Source organism: Artemia franciscana, chromosome 10 (genome assembly GCF_032884065.1).
Source record: "Artemia franciscana chromosome 10, ASM3288406v1, whole genome shotgun sequence".
Taxonomy (NCBI): domain Eukaryota; kingdom Metazoa; phylum Arthropoda; class Branchiopoda; order Anostraca; family Artemiidae; genus Artemia; species Artemia franciscana.
Genome location: NC_088872.1, coordinates 28,349,544 through 28,362,412, shown reverse-complemented (window position 1 = coordinate 28,362,412; position 12,869 = coordinate 28,349,544). Strand labels below are relative to the sequence as shown.

At 36.1% G+C, this 12,869-nt stretch overlaps 1 protein-coding gene across 2 annotated transcripts in view; it reads left to right on the top strand.

Moving 5' to 3' along the window:
* The window catches only part of LOC136032024 (origin recognition complex subunit 4-like), a 218,236-nt gene that overhangs the window by 108,905 nt on the left and 96,462 nt on the right, over nucleotides 1–12,869 (top strand). Inside the window, exons 6-7 of one of the 2 annotated variants that reach the window (XM_065712104.1) lie at nucleotides 738–858; nucleotides 2,310–2,444. In XM_065712104.1, the coding sequence (XP_065568176.1) occupies nucleotides 738–858; nucleotides 2,310–2,444 (256 nt within the window). Of the gene's footprint in view, nucleotides 1–734; nucleotides 859–2,309; nucleotides 2,445–12,869 lie in introns of both variants that reach the window. The other variant, XM_065712102.1, reaches the window with a different exon arrangement.

Below are 12,869 nucleotides of genomic sequence, written 5' to 3'. Positions count from 1 at the left end.
AAATATCCCAAATCACTGACAATTATTATGTTTTCACTAATTGTTTCGGGTTTCTGATGGTTTGTTTTAAAACACTGAAAGCCTTAACTTCAAATCTTGTGACCACGTATTACCCCATCAGTAATAAAGGAAGGGGCTAGAATCTTATTTCTGTCCGTAATCAGTTATTCCCTATTGACACCTGAGTTCTATTTTCTTTTAATGAAATAATGCAAATAAATCTCAGACTTGAAGCTCTAGCGTATCTTTTTAGTGTAGTTGTTCTATTTTGCTTCTTTTTTTTTATCCTGCTCATAATCACAAAAAAACTCATTAGAAATACACCGAAAAGCCACATATCATTGCTGATTTCATTTTATTGAAATGCTCGAAAGCCAGAACTTTCTTACTAGGTTACGCCAGCAACTAAACTTGAGTAAAATGAAGGGTCGAAACTTAAAAAGAACCAAGCAAAATTGGACAATGAAGGAAACATGAAAATCACAGAAAATGCGATACAATAGGGGCGGTGTTTCCGCCCTGAAACTTCTGAAAAGGATTGAACTCTTTCCAGGAAACAAATAGGTTGCTCAAATTAAAAGTTCTGTTGAGCCAAATATTCTTTTCTTCTGTACTTGAAAATTTTTTACATGATTATGGTTACAAAGAACATTTGTATGGAAAGCAATCTAGATGAAACTACACTTTTTTTTTACAAGATCTTTTTAATTTTTAAACCTTTGCTTTTTTTGTAGCAGTATCCAAGATGATGACGTTAAACAGCGAGTCTCAACCACCTTAAATACGGAAGCAGTAAAAAAGTCATTTTTAAGTTTTCTAAACCTGTACGGAGACTATACAAGTTTTCAGAATCTGCTCGTAAGTTTTATATATTCTGTTACTAGATATAGACTTGTGTGTAACCTTTACCCCCTAAACTGCGAAAATTTTGAAAATATTATAAAGAAGGTCCAAATACAATTTGCTTTGCTGATTTTCTAAAGATCTTTGAATACAACTTTCGAGTACAAAACGCGGTGCTATATTTATTCTACTGGGAATTTTCATAGGCAAAGCTTTGTTAAGCTTTAAGCTTAGCGTCTATTGTTTATTTTAAATATTTTTTTTTGTGATTTTATTGAGAACAAAAGTACTCCGCAATTCTAAAAATGGGAACAGACGAAAAACAGGAGTATTTGAGCGTTTTGCAATGTTTGACAGAAATTTCGCAAGTCCTACGAATACACTCATAAATTTTCGGTATTCTGCTTGTAGGCACAAATTTTCTATTAAGAGATCCTTATCTCATATCTCTATTTCTTAGTAAGTAATTGAAAACTACTTTTCTTGCTTAGTCATCGCTAAAATGGATTCTAAAGGACAAAGGAATGAAGGATATTGGAAGAGACAATGGAATAACTATCTTTGAATATATGCGTCCGCCATAATGTTAATTCCAAAGCTTAATTCTGATATCCTTTTGATTGTGGCCTTTTGTTACAAAACGAAAAAGATGATGACAAGCTTGTTTGATATCAAACTTGCATTCCATTTGTTTCTAACAATCGTGTTAATGTTTTTTTTTTAAACTAATGGTTTTATAATTGATATTAGAGTGCTTTTTAAGCGGTGAAATTTATGTCAAATACTGGAAACACTAATTCACTGATCAGAATAATTATACATCCAACTCGGTCTAAATTAAACTATCTTACTCTTCAGGGCTGACGAGAATAAGGACGATATTGTGAACACTTTCTGACCGCTAAGCCCAATTTAATACCGGATTAATTTCTTAGAAATAATCTCGATGCCACTAAGAAGAATTTGAACATTTTGAATTTCAGTAAATCGAAGCGTAAAATTAGAAAAGAGCGAATGAAAATGTTTAATAAAAATCTCCAAGGGTTTGTACCATTTGTTAGCTAGGCAAACAATAGGACGCCACCTAGTCGCCCTCTGTGCCACTGGGTGATCCCAAGGGGTAATTTATAACCTTGATACATATTTATAACTCTATTAATCTTGAGAATGTCTTTTTCTTTTTCTGTGTACTAAAATGACCTGATAGTTCTTTTCTCCAATAGTTTTCCCCTCGTCCATAAAATCTGACAAATTACCGGAATTTAACTCATTCTCCTATAAACTGCTGAAAATCGCTTTCCAAATTGACCTCTAAAATCAGAATTTCTTGTATAAAATTGACGGATGGAGTTCCAACTTTGGTGATTGGTTTAGGAAATGAAAAATTTGACACTTTTATTACTATCGTCATCGCTATATTGACTCCTGAATGAATAGGAAATTCAATTTAAATCTATATTTTACAGATTCCGATTGCTGTGCAACTATCGACGGATAAATCTGTAGAAGATGTAGACTTTGTTGGGCTCATAACAAAGAGATTGGTTGCTGATTCCAAGTCTTTAATACTGCGTGGACTTTCTAACCTTGAGCTCCATTTGGTAAGACTCTGCTAATTAAGTTGGAAAGTTTTCTTTCGTGTTCTGTCGTTTAATACGGCCTGAAAAATCCATTCTGATTTAAATGTGGATTTTAACCCATCTAGACTTTATTTGATTGACAGTGAAACTCATGACCGGTGTGGTCAAATCCCACGTTAAGACAAGACTCTTTCAAACAAGATAGTGACTCTTCAAACCTCCCATGCTCCCTTAATTTACCCACCACGTCTCCTGGAGAAATATGAATCATTATTACCGTTATTACCGTAATATATGTCCCCTCAGTATAGGTTTTGCGTGCTTTGCTGCTGCAACTCACGTGTTTAGATATTCCTTGTAAAATGGTTTTTGTTTCACGGCCAAAGCAATTGATTTCCTTCGAATTGATGTCAAGCAATTCCCAAAAAACCATTGAATCGATTTGACCAACACTAGACGGACAGCTTTGGTTTCCTTTTTTTTTTATACAGAATATCTGAAATAAATTATCCACTTCAAAGTGTCGCCAACACTTGATCTTTGGCCTGCTAGAGGCGTTCCCGAATATTACGTTTTAGTGTGGCTACGTGCATTACGCAACGTGAAAAAAAAACACAATTTCTCAACTACTTTTTTTGCCAACCTTCAGAATAAGTAAGAAGAAGAGGTGGTGGGGGGGGGTTTCTTGTTGTAAGTGCCGTCGCACCTGCTGGAATTGGGGTCCTCCTTAAACTGCGAGGAATGTGTAGTAAGAACCTATGTTTCCCTTGCTTATCAATACTCAACTTGGCACAGACGACTCTGCATCTCAACCCAGTCCTTACCTACCCAGCATATTATTATGGGCTATTGCTGAGGCGTGATGGCTAGTAATACTGGAGGAAGTACACAAGTTATGTATGAGCTGGTATGCTTTATGAATTCACGCATGCAAAGCGGCACCTCGAAGGATATTCTTTTGCATCTGTTTGCTTATTTCTGCCAGCCTAGTGAAATCTTGATTGCAAAGACTAAACTGTTACCTTTCTTGTCATCCACTGCAGTTGCAAATTTGACACAGGACTTGGTTGATTTTGTCAAATCTCGCTGTTGACGAACCTGTGAGAAACCCGCTGTTACCGAAATATCTCTTATGCTATAGATCTTTACGGCGGATAACCTCAAGTAGAGGCTTGTTTCGCAAATCTTGCATTTTGATGTTGCGATTGCTCGTCTTTTAACAGCCTGAAGTCGGGAATCGATTCTTTGAGTCTTCTGTTGCAGAACTCGTTGACACAGCCGTCCTCCGACCCTGTTTGCATGTTGGCCCTACAGGCTGTTCCTTCGAGTATTGCAGACTTTAATGCTGTTTTTTGAGAATTGTGGCGTGCAAACTGGTGTAGTACAGTCTGCTGCTAGATTGACGTTTTTTTCGCGACGTAGCATTTAAACAGTCATCTTCAGCAGCTGATTCGGTGACGAAATACTGTGAGTAAGAATTAAATTAACAGCCATAGTAACAGTGAAGGTGGAAGAATGCAAAGGGATACAGGTATTTTGCTAAAGCCTTCCCATAGCCAGAAGTCAATTGCAGCTATTCGGATCCCCAAAGCCTTTGTTTTAATCACAATTTTAAATACTTCTTTTGATAAAGTTAGAGGCTTGTCCCCAAAAACCCTGAAACTTCATGTGAAATGGGAGCCGCTTCACACTAATTCTGACCCTCACTCCTCATTCGAGATTGGATTGCCTAGTCTCTCCTTAGCTAAAGTTTTGAGTTCGGAGTTCTGGCCTGCAGATGTAGTCTTTTGTAAGTTGTATGAATAAACTAAAAAAAAAAAAAAAACAACAAAAAACAATGTTTAGAACTCTGGGACAGAAAGCTCCTCTACTGGTTCCGTGAGTGATCTTCGTAATATGAAAGTTGAGACTGTCAGTTTCAACTGCGGCTCTGAACGTCCTCTACGCAGCAGGTTCACTTGCTGCTTGATGCCAATCAGTTATTGTCTCTTTAAGAGATTAAATTTTAAAAAAAACAATTTTTTTTTTAACTTAAAGTAAGGAGCAACATTAAAACTTAAAACGAATTGAAATTATTAAGTGTGTGAAGGAGATCACCCCATCCTCAACACTTCACTCTTTATGCTATTTTTTTAGTACTTTTAGAAAAGTTTCCTATTGTGCTATTTAAACGACTCTTGTGTTTCAGGAGTCGTTCTTAAAGAATTGGGACAGAATTCAAACTTTAGCGTAAAGAGCGAGGTGCTGAGGACAATCCCCTTCAAACACATAATAATTTTTGTTCGTTTTAAGTTTTGATGTTGCTCCTTACTTTCAGTCGAAAAAACTTGTTTTTTAAACTTTGATTTCTGATCGTTTTCAAGTAATACCAGGCAATCTGGCCCCACCTCTACTGAGAAATCCCCCACTCCGCGGAAATATCCTCTCGACAATTCAATCTTGGTGAAAATTTACCCTGGACAATTACCCTTAATAATTCAACGCGTAAGATTGAGACGAAAAAGAGAACGCCAGCTAGTGTGCTGCTAGCAGAACGCCAGTTCAGAATAAAATACATATAAGAGCCCACAGGACAATATTAAAAAACAAACCTTAAAACAAATACTAAACTTAAAAGAAAACCCTTTTCAAGTAACGATGAAAGAGTAACTGAATAAAAAATCCCATAGTGAATGGAAATCCAATATTCCAAACTTTCATTTTATTTAAAGATTTTTTAAAGACTAATTGCTTACCCTGCATGCTTTCATAAGACTATATTATTATGCATTGAAGGTGGTCGAGCGGAGGTCTCGACGAAAAAATTTGCATACTTTTCTTCTTTTTTTCACTGGTTGTTCTTATCCTCGTTTTCCCTTCTTTACGTTTTGTCATGCTTGGCCAATGTGCTGTCATAAATTATGAATTTCTGTGCTTTCCTTTTCTGGATTTGTTGTGATGACTTCAAGAAGCACCTTACTGCTAGTAGACTTAAATACCATGTTTGTTCAGTCTGCATAAACAACCTAAGCTCTGCTGATTTCACGTTTAACCAGCTACGCGTTTCTAGTCACTTTTTTGTGTGTGAGCACCTATTGGCATCAGATATTGAGCTTTGTGAGACATTATATGTTTCACTGCTAATGTGGCAAATCTGTATGAGCGTCACGATCTCGGATACCCTCCTTGTTTTTTTTTTTTTTTTTTTGCTTCTAGTTCCCTTTGTATTATTTTCCTATTTGTTTGGCTGGTATGAAATTATCGAATTTATTTAATTAGGTTAGGTGCTTGGGGTTAATTGGCTTTCAGTATTTCGAATAAGGAGTAAAGCCCTTGAGGCTGCTGTGTAGAAAATCACAAAGGCCCCCAACAGCTTGGCCAATACTTGTTAGTAGATTTCATAGTAGGTCAAATTTCCAAGCTCTTTATGTTCCCAAACCTCTGCTTAAAAAAAAAAATGTTGATAAGGTATGGTATTTCCAGGATATGATAATGTATGTAAATTGGGGTTTTGTGTTTTTGAGAAGGGTAGATCTGATTCAGCTTCATAGCCCCTAATCCCCTCCCCAGGATTTACAGTATTGAGACATAAGTGAAATACGAAAATAGTAAAATAATACTATTCCGTCTTCTAGGGCCATGAGATTTTGTTAGGGTGTATTTTTTTTTACTTATTAACCAATAAGGTTTGGCGACGAAAGCGTATGACAAATTCACAAAATATGGCTTTTGTCTCTTCTTTGTTACTAGGATAATTCCATGTCCCCATGACCCATTAAGTTGATTACATGGCCGCTTTATGGAAGCAAATGGAATCTACTGCTGATAGTCTTTGTGAAAGGTGCATGAAAGTGTACATTCTTGTTCAGATTTGTCAGTGATCACCGAGAAACAATAGTTGGAAATGAGATTTTGTACTCTTTATATGTTTATGCTTTTATATTAGCAAATTATAAGGTGTTGCTGCGAATTGATAGCTATTGTTGCATTCATACTGCTTGACCCATTGAATTGAAATTAGGCTTATTTCATTTTTGTTTACTGCTTCCGCAGTTTTTTTTTGTCTCTGTCAATGGTCTGCAGCTCCGTAACAGTGAAATTCGGATGGAGATTTAGAGGTTTTGTTTCTTTATTGGGATTATGAAACGAAGAGAAAATTTCCCTCTTATATTTTCAAATTTCTGGTGATTTTTCATAAAAATAGCGAACATTTTTACCTAGTCTGCTAAATAATATAAAACAGGATGAAAAGGAAAACTGTCCGCGCTTTCTTAGCAAACTTCTTAGGAATCTTACAATATTCAACATACGTCGAACAGTACGTCGACGTACGTCGAATCAATATATCTGATTCATCTGAAATCTAAAATTTTATTTTTCTTCTAGATTTCCAGGAAATTATTGTGGAAGTATTAAATTCCGAATTTTAAATGAAGTTTCAGTTTGGATTGGATTTTACCAAATTTCCTGTGCACAAATAACTTGGTCCCAGAAGCAATCTGAAACATATAAAGCTGTAATCTGACTCATACGGGGATTAGAAGGAATAGAGGAGGGTGTCCTAGCTATGTTTTTAGGTTGCCCGGACAAATCGAGCCTTTGTGATGTAGTGGGTCCCTGAATACTCATAGTTATGTACCGGAAGGTATTGCTAGATTTTGATAAAACTTAGTGGGAGGCAAGGAGTTGGGGCCTAGCTATCTTTTTTGGGAACTTAAAACCCGATTCTTCCTTTTTGAGGGAAGGAGAGGGTTTTTAAGAGGGAGAGGGTCCTTAATTTTTGTTATCAGGGCAAATAACAACACGGATGTTTCTACCTAAACTAGAATTGGAGACAAATAAGAGTAGCATCCTAGCTTTACTTTTTTGGAAATCATATCTGACTTCTTTTTTGGGGGGTGGGTCGCTAAATTTTAACAATCAGGACATCTAACACAAGATGTTATCTAGGATTTACTTGTAAATGAGACATCTAGATAGATAGGTTTTTCTAGATGGAAAATTTGGTTGGAAATAAGACTGGGTTCAATACTTCTGACTTTTGGGGTTCTTCTCAATTCTAGACTTAGTAGGGGGAGCGGGTTATAAAATTCTTGTTCTCACCCCACTCAACTGGACGGATTGTCCGATTATTTTAGGGAAGAGCCAGGGGGTGATTTTGGGGGGCACGTATCCCCCCCAGAAAGTCAAAAATTGCACAGGTACAGGATCGAAAGGGTGAAAAATTCCGATGGGGGAGCCAAATTTTATGGTCCCCCCTCATTAATTTTGTTTCCGCACCTGAGTAAGAGTAAATTTTCTATTTATGTTTTTGAGAGTTTGGGCCTAAGTTTGGTCCCTAAATTCTTGTTGTCAGGAAATTTCTAAAGAGGGTTGTCGGACCCTGATAAAGGTGGTGGTAACTAAGCTAATGTCTTAGAGATGTTTTTATGGGATTATGACTCGATGATAGGAGAGCGAAGGAGAAGGGCCCTTTCTACTCTGTTTATCAAGACATTTAGAAGAATGGGCGATCAGAAATCAACCAAACTTGACTTGATAGAAAAAGTATCCTTCTTGTGCCTTTTGTTTTTCCGTTGCCATTTGACCGTCTGAAGTCCTGTCCAATGAATAAACCAATGAATCTGTCATCAGTCGTTTACCTTTTAGGTTGTTGGGAGTCTACCCAATTCTACGTGGTAAGCTAGGCTTAACGAGGCATGCTGTGATAACAATGAGGTCAAAAGATAGGGAAAAAAAAACAATAAATAAACTGAATAATCGTAACGCAATGTATTCTGAATTCTGAAAAATTAGTGCTTTATTCAAAACACAAAACCTACGCAACGAAACAGAATTAAGAGAAGAAAATCTTTAACTATCCTGCAGAATATAAATTTTTATTCGAATAGCATGTTTCCTCCAAAATAGGCCGACCAATAAATATTTACCAAAGACACTCACATATACCTATTTGCTATACTAATACTACTACTATTGACGACTCACTGCAGCACCAATCCGCCTGAAGCCAAGACAATTATGCACGCTCATCTTCCATCACAATCTATTCAGACCCTTCCTTTTTAAATCTTCCCAAGAAGTACCATAAATCTTTCCTCACGACCTCATCACACCCAACCGATGACGACCCGCTTTTTGTTCGGCTCTAGATGATTGGTAAAAAAAGACGATCTTTGGCAATCTACCATCCTAAAACCACAGAATGCGTCCTAGTAATCTCAGTGTTTTTCTCTTACAGCCCTAGGAAGCGGGATTTAACCATATTTTTCTTAGATCATACTTTTTGTAATAAGGTCAGTCAGACGAGTATCCAACCAATCCATAGACTGTTCCTCTTGAAAATATCTAAAAAATCGTGCCTCGTCGTTCGGAGTGCACATAATTCAACATCATACTTGACCATTGTCATCACTTTATCTTCCAATAATCTAATCTTGGTTCCCAGATTTATTTTCCTATTCTTCAAATCTTTTTTGAACTGTGAAAATACATCCTGGATCTTGGCTATTCGACTAACATTTTCCCTACATCAGCCATGTTCACTAGCTAAGTTAGTGAAGCTATTCAATTGCTTGTTGCTCTTTCTACCCAACATCATCTTTTTCCCTTCATTTCTTCCTAGTCTTAGTGACTTAGTCTTCTTAACCTTAATTTTTATACCTATTTTGCACCCTGAACTATCAAAACTTCCGAAAATCCACTCATTTTGCAAAAATTCTCACTTAGGACTCTCTCTTCATCAGTGCAACCTCAGTCTAGGAGAGTATTAGTTTCCCATTTTACTCCATGCTGTTCCATAGCGTTTGTCGTGTTCCTTAGTACAAAGTCTATCAAAATGATCTATACAAAGAGGGATGAACGCAACCCTGATTAACCCCTTATTCAGTACGAATCCCACCACTAGTCTCATTTCCTACCTTAAACGTAGCAATGTTATTCTAATACGTAGCATTAATCGCTTTAATGTTTTTATCTGGTATATCATATATGAATAGGACCTTTGCTTAAGCTCTTCTCTCAACTGGATCAAACGCTTGCTTGTAGTCTACAAAACTGAGGACTAAAGGTGGCCTAATGACCCTAACAATTCTCAGTTATTAATCTAAGAGCGAAAATTTGGTTGACGCGTCCTCTCCACTTTCTAACATGACACAGTTCTCTCTCTCAAAAAATTTAAGCACAACATTTTGAAGTCTAGACTTCATCATAATAAGTAATTTGATTTCCTACAGAAACCAAGCTAATGACTCTGTAGTTACCATGCTCGCTCTAATCACCTTTCTTATAGAGAGGATTAATTGAAGTTTTCCTAAATCGCTGGTACTTCCCCTTTCCCAGAAACCATATTTATAATCTTTAGTAATTTATCTCAAAACTTCCCAACCACCACATTTCGAACATTTATTTACCACACCATCAGCACCTGGAGCCTTATTAATTTTAATCCTTTATATAATTCCCTGTAACATTATCACCCGTTCACCACATGCTCAAAATGGTGTGCACATCTCTCTTTAGTTCTTTCCTTATCACTAATTGTGGCCCTGTTTATTATTAAATTAAAAAACAAAAAGTGTTTTCGACTGAAAGTAAGGAGTAACATTAAAACTTAAAACAAACAGAACTTCTTCTGTATATAAGGGCTACCTTTTCCTCAACAATCGCCCTTTGTGCCAAAGTCTTGAAGGTCTTCCAAAATACTCTTTTTCAAATTCGACAGCCCTTATGTTTGAGCAGTCTTTCTTAAAGAATTTCGATAAAAATTCAAACTTTAGCATGAAGATCGAGGATCGGGGAGGGGGTGCCCCTTCATATTCAGAATCCCGTTTTAATTTCTGATTTTGCTCCTTACTGTCGTTGAAAAAATGTCTGACTTTTTATAATGCTAGGAAATCCCATTCCCTCTCCTCCGTGTATAATTCTCCTGAAAATTCCCCCCGAAAACTCTTTTCTCCATGGAAAACTCTCCCCATCAAAAATCCCTCCTCCAAAAAAACTTTGTTTATTTTGTTTTATAGTAACAAATACTATATGTGAACAATGATAAAATTGCGCAGCTTGCAGCCTTATCTGAACTGGTTATGGGGGATTATTTCATCCCAAAAGGCATAGTTTGAGACGGTTTCATCCATCCTGAATCCGATGAATATCTCAAAATTTTGGTCGAATCTCTTTGGGGGAAAAGTCATGGGAGGGGGCCATTTGCCCTCCAATTTGGTCACTTCAAAAGGGTACTAGAACTTTTAATTTCCGTTTGAATGAACCTTCTCGATCTCCTGTCACCATTGGCTCCATACAACCACCTAGGAAAAAAAAACAACAAAACAACGAATAACCACTCATCCATGATTTTTCTTCTAGCAAAAAAAAAAGAATTATGTATTTTGTTGATGGGAGCTTGAAACCTCTACAGTAGGATTCTCTGATATGCTGAATCTACTGTTGTGCTTTTCATTAAGATCCCATGACTTTTGCGATTGCTTTCCTCCTTTTTCGGAGATCAGGCAAGCTTTCTCAGGCATGTACCTTTTGATGGGTAACATTGCACTCAATGGATTTTATATATTTAAGATCAGCATAAAAAGTCAATTATTTGATGTATTTATTGTTATTAAAGTTCCATTTTCTAGAGTTTTGCTTGCTATTGGACCGAGTCGCTCCTTACTTACAGTTCGTTACCCTGAACTGTTTGATTGCAGATTAGTTTGACGACTGAATACTGACGGTTTGCTTGTCTCCTTGGGAATTTTACTCAAGGAGCCTTTGATAGCGAGTTTCAGAGACTTGAGGGATTTCAGACTCTTATCGAAACTTTCGAAATTTAATTATATAAATAAGCTTATAAATCCATACATTATCTTGAAATTATTGTAGAATCTCTAGAGAACCGAAGGATATTAAAAACCATGGAGTTTAACATGTTACCATTTTTATGCTTCCCAACCTTTGACCTTCGGGAATGACACAACAGTTTAATATGGCAATTTATGATTGTGCTATCAAAAAGAATATACAAAAAAAATATACTTTAATATAATCAAGGGCTTTGAATTTAGCCTTAGATTTGGTACCCAAAATCTATTTTGGGTACCACATGGCACTTTATGATGGCGCTATTAATTTGGATCTATAAGAAGGGTGTAGATACAAAAAATACCTTTAAAATGAGCCCTTTAACAGCTTTCTAGGATTTTTTAGTGCCCCATTAGAGGTGGAGAAAAAAAGAAAAAGAAGAAGAAGAAAGGAAAAAGAGACTCATCAATGCTTCCCATGCAAAAGCGATTTTCCTTTTTGTTGAAGGTGGAGGGTTTTAATTCCCCTGTACAGGATTTCGACCGTGGCGACTCCAAAGGCTTTTTTGTTTTGATCCCACTAGAAAGATATCAGGCTCTCTTTCGGAATTCCTATAAATGTTTTTGCAATTAAAATTTGGTATTAATATTAACTGAAATGATAAATTTATGTTAAAATATAAACTCTGCCTTTTTGCTCTTTTTTCAGTATTGGATTCGATTCCTATGTTATGTTGATTTGCTGTTCCGCAATAGTGACCCAAAGGCAACCCTTCGAGATCCCTAAACTTTTCTTTTTAAGAATACACTTTAGCTCCTCTAATATTAGTTTTGTTACTCAATCAAATTCCATATCCATAGCCTACTATAAAATTTTTCAAGACTTCACGGGGCTTTGACCCCGGAAGATCAGCTTGTTCTTGTTTATAAGCTTTCTATTTTCAAATTTGATAACGCCTCTCGATGGCGAAATCATTTTTAAAGATGAACGCTTTTCATTCAAAGGCAACGGTTAATATAATTTATTTTAAAGCTTCATTTAACCGTAAAGGAAATGGCAAACAAAATACTTGCATCTACCGATTAAGCACATTTTCAGTAAACCAATAACTAATAACACTTCTTAGAAAATAGAGTTACGCTAGATAAGAAAAGAAAATAAGGTTGTAGATGAAACTTTTTTGTTAGCTGACTCACTGATTAGACTTCCCTAAAGATCAAAGTCACTTTAAATTGATCGTTGGAAAGTAATATAATGGGCTCTTTAACATATATTGATCTTTAAAATTACCTCTAGGCATATAATCACTCCAAGATATTGAAAGATGCCTCATTCATTATCTCTTTTTAAAGGAGCTGCCGAGTTCCGGAAAGCCTTTTATTTTAGGAGCCACTTGTTGAGGTTCCATTGATCTGGTTTCAACTTATTCCATTTATCCTAACAAAACAAGAAAAGGCAAGTTGAAGAAATAAAGGAATATAAGATGCAAAGTTTAAGCTATTTAATTTTTTATTTTCAGTTAGATTATGTCAGTCAATGCATATTGCACTACTAAGCAGATTGAATTCTGTGCACCTACTCTATATATTTCAAAATTCTTGCTATTTTGCCATATTAGGTCCAGTGCAAAAATAAATAAAAGGACTTAAGAGGCATTAAGAATATAGTATT